The following is a 10977-nucleotide window of genomic DNA, read 5'->3' as shown; positions in this document are numbered from 1 at the left end:
CATTGATGTTTGCCCTGCAAAAGTTAACGTTCAGGCAACATTCAAGGAGAGAAGAAGTGAAATAATGCATCACAACAGAGGGTTAAGTGATCTTTTTTTGGTGTGTAAACAGAAGTGTCAGTGAACCAGTGTTGAGTGCCCTAATTCAATTTCAGTTTTATGCTCTATTCTCTAGCTAATTACCCTCATCCTTTGTAGTTTGCTGGCAGTCATGACCTGAAACATTTCAGACACTGATCCTCAGTGTTGTCCATTTCATTCTGTTCTACAAGACAGACAAGATTACTCTTTGTGCTGAGACAGCAAACAGTGCCGCTCTACATGAGGCTTGTGGCCGCACTGATTGAAGCAGCTGCATATAGAGGGAATCACTGTTCTGTGATCAGTGACCGGAGCCCCTCGGCCATCTCTGTCATTATCGTCTCCATGCAGCAAGGAGCAGAGTCTTGAGCAGCACCTAGAATGACTGGGTAACACCAGGCCTGTGGTAGGATGTTGGATGGCTTTTCAGTCCCTATCAACAGAGGAGAGTTTGTTTTCTTTAATGACTGACTGACTGCCTGACTGACTGACTGACGCTAACTTTCTGACAGAATAAGTTGCTGAAGTCTGGAGGGAACACTCTTCCTTAAAATTGGTCAGATTTTTGTCTCAGTGCCACTTTTTCTGTTTATTGTTTACCCTAGACTTCAATTGCTTGGAAACCAGGAAATTGGAAAAACACCAGGGACGTGTTTCTCAAATATACCAGCGCTTTCTTAAAAAGTCAACCCACAGTGCTTTTTGATGCAGGATGTAACACAGCTCATTTTTCCTACATACAGCTGGATACCCTGCTCCCTGTTTCTCCTACTGTCTGAAATTCTCATCGTGATTGCACGTGATGCGAGCCGAGGTTTGATGATAGACAATTTGGAACAAAGACAGGAAAAGTCTGTCGCCTTTCCAAGGTCACAGACCTTTCTGCTGCTTCCTCTCTGCTGCTCTGACTGGCCAGATTGATTTGAATAGAAATCAAGTCAGCATGCAGCCAAGTAGGGCAAAACGTACGTGTGCGTGTGCGTCCGCGTGTGCGTGTGTGTGTGTGTGTGTGGGAAAGTCAGTGCAGACTTGTTTCCTGCATGGATGTTGCATAAGATGTGTGATTAGACTACATAAACATGGTTTTATTTTTGACAAATCCTAATGACCGATGAGAAATGTTAAGGATTGAGTTGTGTATATTTTAGTAGAACAAATTTGTTGTTTGATTTCAAACTTAAGGATAAATGTACCTTTTTTGTTATAATTTATGCAGCTTTTGAAGTGTTTGTACAATTTGTTTTATTGCATTTCTGTCTGTGTATTCTCCAGTACTGTGTGAAAGTTGTATGATGTTAATTTAGATGTTTAGATTCTCATCCATCATGCAGCACCAGCAGGGAGGTATCTGATCAGTCCCAAATTAATTCTGCTGCATGATAGACCTGAAACCTGAAACCTATCTGGCCCCCACAGAGCTTCAGTTTCAACATGTAATCAGTCTGGGGTTACATGAAGAGACAGATGACTGCAAGTTAGCCTGAATATACAGACAAACAGTCAAGTATGAAGTTCTCCAAGACAAAAAAAAATTATATTGATTGGATTCAGGTGTTTTTTACTGCATTAATTGATCAATTAAAAACTATTCATGACATTATTTTTTGACAGCATCCCTACTTTTATTGCCTAAAACCTTTGCATGTAGTTTTTATCTAGGCTATTATGAAATCTAAACCATTTTTAAATTTTTACATAGTTTTACAATGCTATGTATTTGTAGGCTGTATACAGTATGTATATATATGAGTATATTAACATAATTCTGGCCCACTACTAAACAGTACATGCACCTATTTTTTTTTTATTTTTTTTTTACAAAAAATGTACTCACAAAAGTGAATCTTTCTAGCCTATATTTAAATATTTTAATTAAATAGTTATTCCAATAAGAATATATATTTTTTTAAGTCTCATGTGTAACCTTTGAAATATAATCCTTTTGGAATGTAAGATATATTTAGTACCATGCTAAAATATAAGTTTAAAGCACTTGTAATTACACTTATACAGTGTGTGTTTGATAATTTAAGCACATTTTGCTGATAAGGACTTTTTTTTTTTTTAATCTTGTGGTATTGACATTTAAATGACCTAAATACTTCTTCAGCACTAGCTTCATGTAATTTCACTGAGAGAAATAAGTTAATGTGCAGCCTTGTGGTTCATGTTCAGCTCGAGGAAGTAATTTATAGTCTCCAGGAATGAAAACAGCAGAGGATGTGCTCTTATGTTGCTGCTCTGGACGATGTGATGCTGCCCTCTCCTGTACATTTTGTGATCAAGTCAAGATGTCATCCATAAATCGTTAAACCATTCTGAATTAACTCTTTCAGACAGCTTGCTCTGTATTTAACTGCAGTCCACAGAGTCCGTAACTCTCCATTTTTTTTTGGTTCCCCCGTCAGAGTTAGGAGAGAAAAAAATTGATGGGCGGAGCTTAAACTTTGGGGACTTTGTTCAAAAAACTAGATCCAACTGTGTCGCTGTGGGTGCAGCTTTCACGGAGGTCTGGAGTCTGAACACTCAGGAATAACTGGCCAGCCACGGTGTCCAAACCCGACCTGCAGCCAGCAGCAGCCGGCGGGATGAGCCTGCTGAAGTTTCTGTGTGCGATCATCACCAGAGCGCTATTCATCCTGGTTTCCCTGACAGGAGTCTGGAGGGTGACATGGGTGAAGAGCAACCTGGACAAGGAGGATTACAGTTACTGGTTCCTCACTTTCCTCCTGCTGCCGCTTGTTGCTGAAATGATCATAACACTGAAGAGACGGAATGGAAAGGATTACAAATGGTAAAACTTGTAGCCCAATATTGTAATTATATTATCCCTGAGGATGCATTTGGTTGCTCATTGCCCCTGAGCTGCTCATTTTTGTGTAAAACTAATTCCAACGCTCTGGTTTGCAGAGATTTTCTTTGCTTATTCGACGCACAGTATAATGCATGATTAATTAAGCTTTTGTCATCCGACTTTAACCTCTCCCCCCCTCCCTGAGATCCCCACATCCTGCTTGGCCCTTTGCTGCTATTGTTAAATGTTGTTAGTAAGCCCTGACTCTGATTGCAGGAACTGAGCCTCCCCAAATAGCCTTACTCCATGTATGAACTTAATTAGTAAACAATACTCTGTATTTAATTTTCTTAATATATAAGTTATCTGTTAAACTTTCTATTTTATTTGACATAATATTAATCTAGTGCAATGCAGTATGTGATCTAAAGAGAAGCAACCACCCATCTATTGCCTTCTCCCTGCTCAGAGATGTGCAAAAGATTTTTATCATATCCTGTGTGATTATTCACTAGGGCTGCAAATAATGATTGTTTTCATTAGCTAAAGTGTTATATAATTGAAGAAAATGTTGACCAGTGTTTCACAAAAGGCACAAACTAAAATGTTTTGTTTTATTCTGACCAGCATTCCGTGACCAAAAGATTTCCAGTTCTTTATCAAAGAAAACTAAAGGAAGCAGAAAATATTGATATTTAAGAGGCGTGAATCAGGGAAGTTTAGCATCTCGTCATTAAAAATGTTCCCCAAAAAATAATCAATCATTGCAGCTTCATGATCAAGCCTTAAAAGAAACAGTGGCTCGTGTGGGAGCTCGAGGAAGTGAACAGAGAGCAAAGTGGAATTGCTTTAGGACTGCAACTAGTAATTACTTCCACCCTTTAAAAATGTTATTCAGTATCAGAAAAACAAAGAACTGCAGGAAATCTTTGCATCTGAGTGACTGGAGCCTGATATATTTTCTTGATAGAGGTGGAAACAGTTTCATCAAATCAGTTCTACATGGTGTATTATTCATTGATAAATGGTTTGTCTTACATCAGTTTGCAACTGTGCTGATGAAGTGCTGCTGGTTGTCTTGCAGGTTTTCTCCTCCGATCTTCTTGTTTCTCATCAGTATCATTCCCTCCATCTGGATCCTGGAGCTCCACCACCAGCAGAACAAAGCCATCGGCCCCGAGGTGCTCCATGCCAGAAACGAAAATACTCACTGTCACCGCTTGAAACAGCAGCTCGCATGATTTCCAAACATGTAATCTAATGAAATATGTTGATGTGTGGGAAGGTTGCAGAACTCCAGCTCTTTGCATATAAACCTGCATTTCAACATTCATTTATCAGTTTCATTAAATACTGCATTGTCTTTTTAATCAAATGTGTAGAGTACAAAGTAAAAAGTACAAGTATCCTGTGAAACTCAGTCTGTAAAAGCTTCTTTCAACTGTTTTCAGTGCAAAAAGCTTGACTCCTGGAGGAATGTGTTCGGGGTGATAACTCCGAACAAGACTGTGGGAAATATCACGTACCAGCATTACCTGAAGGTAAGAGTGATAGAATGAAAAATGTACTTCCCCTCACTTGCCTATAGCAGAACATATTCTCGTGTGATCTGTCTGCAAAACCCTGACATGAACAGGACTGAGACAGGTGATTTTTTTTTTTTTACATGATGTATTTCATTGCTGTATGTAGGGAAGTGAAATCAACCAAGAGCTCAAACCACAACAGAATGGCACAAATTTGCAAACGCACAACTCTTGTTGCACATTTCAGGAACCCACTGCACCCAGCCAAGAAACAGTCGAGCACAAAATACCCAATAAGAAACACATGGCCATTTAACTCTTCAGATTTTCTAGGCATTAACTAGCAAAGACCTCGATTGGGTATGAACATAATTTATGGATTATGGTACGGTGGTATGCGTTGGAGCTGAGCAAGACATGCGGTTTGGGGAAGGCTCAGCTGAGAATCCACTGCGGCTCTCGGGCCTTGCAGATCTCCAAGGTACTTATACGAATCACGGAGGGAATAGAAAAATAGGAGGACGAGAGGGAGGGTGGGTGGGTGAGTCACGAACAACGGGAGCAGCGCACATACATCAGTAGCAGACAGATGTGCCAGATAGGCAGCTATTTGTAGGCACATGGCCGGAAGTGGAGTGTTTGAGGTGTGGTACTGCTCCTTAAATTCAGATAAACCTTATCTCCAATTAATTGAATGGATTTGTGGATTCGTATGAGATGAGTTATGCTAACTGTCTTCCTCTGCGTCCAGTCTTTATGCTAAAATAATCTAACTCCTGCCTGGCTGCTTCTTTAACATGGAAATCTTTCCAGTCTTCTTTAAAATGATTGATGAATATTTTATGATGTATTTCTTGGAAACCACTTACACTGCAGTTTGGATTCAACACAATATATGGTTCAGTATTTAAAGTATTTCATAACTAACCTGGTCAGCTGATGAGGAGCAGTGTGCTTGATATGTCTCAGAAGAACATCTGCATGGGAGCAAACTTTAATTTTGCAGACTGTTGTGTTTCAAACAATACAAAAACTTTTTTTTTTTCCACCTATGGCATTTGCTTGATTTAGATTTTGTTTTTTTGTTTCGTTGTAAACACATACAAAGAGTCATTAATCTGAAAAGAAATTGGCAAAATAATCTCAATAATGCAGTTCACCTGCAATTTTCCCCCAAAAATTAAACACTATCACACTGAAACATAGTTTTTAGCACAAATTTCTTTCACCGATATCTTCAAAAAGCAGCATCCTTCTCTTTTTATGAACCCTAATGTGAAGTCAAGAACAATGTGGTGAAGAGTGCTAAACTGTGGTTTCTGTGTTGTTATCAGAATGATATATGGTTGACAATGTTTTTTATTTTTCATTTATAGTAATATTTTTTTGTACAAAGGTATTCAGATTCAAAATACTATGGTAATCACTATCAAAAGCAGCACTTAAATCATGAAGAAACTGTTGTTTTGTTTTGCTCCAGGTGACGTGAGGCAGACCTAGCAATAAACCTATGCTAATGGTATGCATATCCATATAGGAAGTCATAAAAAAGAGAGGGCGGAAACTTCCACTGAAAATCGTAAAACATTATGACTTAATAACCTAACACTTATTAGAGAACCAAGAATACAATTAAAATAAGCTACAATCTCTGCTTCATTATTTTCATAACCAAAGCAAAAAAATAAGTGATAGAATAAGGATGAAAAGTTCAGTTTAGATTGATCAAAAAAGAGTATTTCTGAAAATAATTATAAACACAAGAAGCAGAAAAGCAGTGTGTCTAATAGCAGTGAGAGGAGAGCATTTAAGGTCATTTATATCAAAACCAGTTAAACCACCACGCCATCCATTTAACCCAGGGGAATTACAAATACAAGGTTTGGTCAGCACACTTCCTAAAGCTGGCTGCATGCCCCAACACGTCTCTGTTTTTCACTCATAAAAGCAATGGTCAAGTTGTGCAACACAATGAACTCACTGAAGGATAAGTCTGGTGATATGCTGCATTTTCCTTTTTGTCAACAAATTCCATTAAAATAAAAAAGAAACAGTGAAGTGATGTGAGGAAGGTTTAGTCAGTGTTGTCAAATCCTAACATGACTTATAACCTCCATTGTTGTACAAAAACTATTAAAAACACATCTGTTAATCACATCGTTGCACTTGGTGACATTTTCTGAGGAATGCGGACATTGTTATTTATTTTGAGTCAGTCCCACGCTGACCTTCCTGCTGCTTTTGAGTGCACCAAATCTGTCTTCGAAGAAAGTCCTGAACAAATTACAGATGTACTTTCAGTGTTGTTTGCCAAAAACTACATTGTCCAGATACTATAGGAAATGAATAAGCCTTTATTTAAAGAAATAAAACTATAAACCCACCGAGCAAATTTTTTTTTTAACACCTGTGCAATCGAATTCAATCAAATTCAACAGTTCTGCCACAAATTCTACTTTTATGAAGCTTTATTAATTTTCTGTTTTTGTTAACATGAAAAGGTGATCCTTTTTTCTATTGAGGTCACAGTGGGTGGTGTGCTGGACTGAATAATATAATGATTTGTTCTGAAACTTTTGTCCATGTATTACCATTAATGAGGAGCAGAACGGTTGTATTTGTTTGCATTAGATTGCACAGGTGGTCCTCATAAAGTGATTGCTGAGTGTATGTTTGTTTGTGTGTCTTTAAAAGATTTAGCCACTGACACTGCAGGGAAGTTGGAAAAGTACTGAGAGACTGAGTAATGCAACGATAATATTTACCTATAGTCTGTATGAGCTCAGAGGCAGCTGTAAATTAAGGGATAACATGATGACTCCCAGAAAACCTGTTTAGTTGTCAAGAAATATCGCTCGGTCTCTTTTCCTTTTCCAGAATATTAACCAGGTGTTGACAGCTGTCTGCTCCAATGACTGGATCCTGGCTCTTCATCAGATCCTGCTCATCCTCCTCATCGTGGGGAAGTGGCTCCTCCCCTTGGGAGGCGGTGTCACAAGAGATGAGCTGTCTCAGCTTCTCTTAATTTTCGTTGGCACGGCAGCAGACATCCTCGAATTCACTAGTGAGACGCTGTCAGATGTCAAGTGGGTGGCTAATCGTGTTCCTCGTTCTGTTATGAATATTCTTCATAGTTTTCATACATTAAATACAAACAAAGGTATAGAAATGTGTTGAAATTGTCACAATATTTTAACTGAAATAACCCCCAAAACTCTGAAGACTTTCTATATTTCCAATGTGATCTTTTGCAGAGACAACAGTCCTGAGCTGGTCTACATCATTTTGGCTGTATGGACCTGGAGCATGCTGCAGTTCCCCCTCCATCTGGCCGGTCAGTGTGTGTTTGTGCAGTAAATCATTAACTTTGCTGCTTATTAAGCCGTTACAGCAGAGGTTTATACCACGGCCCCAGAGTGGGACAATCTAAACAAGCAGTTTAAAACTTATCAAAACATTAGTAAAGTCTAAGCCTGAGTAAACAAAGAAATGCAGATCAGCACTATCTCTTGCGGTGGGAAATAATTAACCCCAAATTTGTTTCCACTTCCCCAAAGAACATAAACACAGACACAGACATGTCCCTACTTTCAGACTGTTAAAAACATATTGCTACAACAGAAATATGTACTATACAACCCACTTATGGATTTTTTAATTTTTTTTTCTTATACATGCTGATGGTCTTTTGAGGGGAATTCAGGGTTTGAAATTCAAGTTGAACAAAGTCTCCATTTCTCACCGTGGCTGATAAGAGGAGGACATTATCAGGCAAAGCCCAACAAGCAGATGTTGTTGCCTGAAACTTGTTACACTGAGCACAGAGAAGAATATAAACCCGCTTTTTGAAGTCTGAGAGAACAAAGGACAGGGTGTAAAGAAAGAAGAAGAACAGAAAAACTTTGTTCCCAGAACAGATAAACCCCATTAATGGTCTCAATAATTCATAACCCCACCATATAATTTATGAATGGATCTTACTAATGATACTCTTATGTTTATCTTTACCGTCACAGAACATTTAGTGCACTTACCTTGAATGCAGAGTGCTCGGTCAGTGTGAACAGTGTCCATTTGTGTGGGTGTGTCTTTTTGCGAGTGTGCGGCCATGTTTGAAGCCCTTGTAAACACACGAAGTGTCAACATACAGATGCAACATGTTCATGCATCTGAGGCTTACAGTTGTCTTGACTGTGGAAACAGCAGTTGATCTCACCAAACGGTCCATTTAGTAGCTCTTTTTGGAGCTTTCGATCACATCCAATGATCTTCATCAGCTGATTAAATTTGTCCAGTTATCCTTAAAAGTTGAAACCTTTAATTTTTCCGTCGATCATTATAAGAATTTGCGTTTGAAAATCTGAGGATGATTCTTGACCTTGAACATTTGCTGATGACGATCATGTGATGTGATTGAAAGGCCCAAAACAGCCACTAAATGAACCTTGTGTCCCCAAATGTTCATTCATAGTTTGTCTGTAGATGCAGATGTCAGATAAACTGCACTCAACTAAAACGATATTTTAGGAGCTAAAAATAAGAAATGTAGTTATGAGAACCGGCTGAAAAATTCAGTTGGATGCATGGATACAACTGGTTGTTCTTTTGTCTTTGCTTTCATGTTCGGGGATTGAACTGGTTAATTACAGCTTTTCCTTTACAACATAATGTATTTCTTAAAAAAATGCCGACCAGTCCAGTAAAAAATAGCAAGAAAAACTGCGCAACTGTGGAAAAAATGTCCACTACCTAACCTAACCTAACCTAACCTAACCTAACCTAACCTAACCTAACCTAACCTAACCTAACCTAACCTAACCTAACCTAACCTAACCTAACCTAACCTAACCTAACCTAACCTAACCTAACAGACTCCCATAACTTCCTCAATGAGCGTTTCATTCAACTGTTTTTGTATTCTTGTCTCCTTCTATGGAATAGTTGTGAACTCCAAACCCAACAGTGATGTTGATGCGGGCATCCAGGAGCCCTCCTTCTTGACTAAACACAGCACTGACATATGGAGCATCGTGGAGGCCTTGTTGATCCAGGACGGGCCTTTTCTGGTGGTCAGGCTCACCGTCATGACCCACTTCGACGTCTTCCACCAGATGCTCGTTTTCTTTGCCATCAAGAACTTCCTGGTGGTCATACTGAACTTTTACAGATTGGTCATCATATGCCAGGACTTCAGAACCGCCGGTCGCAGCTCTGTGAGGGGCAGTGATGTCCCGTGACTTCAATGAGTACACTACGGCAGTCGAGGGGAATCTAGGAGATGGAGGGACATTACAATCAACGGTTTACACTTATAGTAAAGTGGTGGAAACTGCAGTTGGAGCAGGAATAAAGGGAAATGTTAAATTTTTGTTTTCTTCTGTCTGGAATCAGTTAGTTGTGAATGATTAGAAGCAGAAAACTATGAGCAGTCATTTTCTTACACTTGCAAAAGGATGAAGTTGCCAAGTTCACATCCAACTCATTTCAGAGCTCTTACTTCACTTCACTGACATTTCTCTGAACCTCTGTCGACTCAGCTAAATGGATTGTAGTACTTATATGTACTCGTTGGATTATATAGTGACAAACTGGTGTGACAAAGAGCAGAGAGAAGGAAGCAGAGCCAAACAGGAAAAGGTTGTGGGGGTCCAAGTGAAAGAATACCCTGATATGATCTTGTGTAAACCAATACTGCACAATAGCACCATACAGTTACATTAAAGAAGTTTCACAGCATGACCTCTGCTTGTCAGAGTCGTGCCTGCTGTACAGTAACTGAAGCCAGGCTCCTGATTAGATAAGAGTTTGTCAGATTTGTAGCCGTGATGATGCATGATGTCTGGCTGAGAGGAAGTGAGGGCAGCAGGAACAGGAAGAGAGGCAAACAGATATAGTGGATGACACAGAGGCTGTGAAGTGCCGACAGACGCTGAGATTGAGATGGAGCAATTTTCCTGTGGAAACCCGGGCAGGAAGTTTAAACTGATAAAACTATCCTATTTTGTAGGAGTTGGATGTGTAAAAAAAAACAACTATCGCATCATTGGAAAACCATTGGAGAGATGTTATTTCGTCCCTCTTAGATGACGACTCTTTACAAAAAGTGAAAGATGCTTTTAACAGGTCAAAAATATGTTTATTTGTTATCTGAAAATGATTCAATCCTGATGGTTACTTTGATTATTGTTACTTTGTGACGTGCTAGAAATGAACTTGAATATCTGCAGTGTCTATAACTCAACCCACATAAAACTTTACTCAGGTAATGAGCTCCATTTGAATTGTGTGTGACATAAAATCTCAGCTTTTGTAGGCGTTATACTGCCAATGAATCAGTATCATCCCTGTTTTATGTGACGATGTTTACAACCTCAGCACAAACTGGGCAGTTTAACTTGTCAATAAACCAAAATTATTTGTTGTTTTTATTGTTATCTTTTTTAAATTTTTAACCCAAAGGTCACCAAATATCATATCCTGTAAAGTGTCAATTTTTTTTATTATCTTGTTTTATAAACTGTATCATATGCTAATGCACCTCCTCTTCATTATAATTACTTGTTACTTAAAAAATAT

At 38.8% G+C, this 10977-nt stretch overlaps 1 protein-coding gene across 1 annotated transcript; it reads left to right on the top strand.

The window, feature by feature from the left end:
• Positions 1–2581: 2581 nt before the first annotated feature.
• Positions 2582–9774, top strand: LOC138617709 (transmembrane protein 26-like). The gene is made up of 6 exons (XM_069692924.1): positions 2582–2875; positions 3960–4056; positions 4327–4416; positions 7279–7487; positions 7656–7735; positions 9343–9774. Exons 1-6 carry the CDS (start codon positions 2670–2672, stop codon positions 9636–9638), a joined length of 978 nt encoding a protein of 325 aa, XP_069549025.1. The 5' UTR covers positions 2582–2669; the 3' UTR covers positions 9639–9774.
• Positions 9775–10977: the final 1203 nt, after the last annotated feature.

The sequence above is a fragment of the Brachyistius frenatus genome, unplaced genomic scaffold, assembly GCF_029030835.1.
Source record: "Brachyistius frenatus isolate BFR_SWC_R1_liver_20210118 unplaced genomic scaffold, ASM2903083v1 Contig_13, whole genome shotgun sequence".
NCBI lineage: Eukaryota > Metazoa > Chordata > Actinopteri > Embiotocidae > Brachyistius > Brachyistius frenatus.
Note: the sequence above shows the minus strand (reverse complement) of the source record. Positions and strands in the feature narration are given on the sequence as shown.

Bases quoted from the DNA above. Each gene is read 5' to 3' on its own strand.
- LOC138617709 (XM_069692924.1), top strand. From the start codon at position 2,670: ATGAGCCTGCTGAAGTTTCTGTGTGCGATCATCACCAGAGCGCTATTC. The intron at 2,876-3,959 runs GTAAAACTTGTA...GTTGTCTTGCAG, and splicing joins AATGGAAAGGATTACAAATG to GTTTTCTCCTCCGATCTTCT. The intron at 4,057-4,326 runs GTGCTCCATGCC...AACTGTTTTCAG, and splicing joins ACAAAGCCATCGGCCCCGAG to TGCAAAAAGCTTGACTCCTG.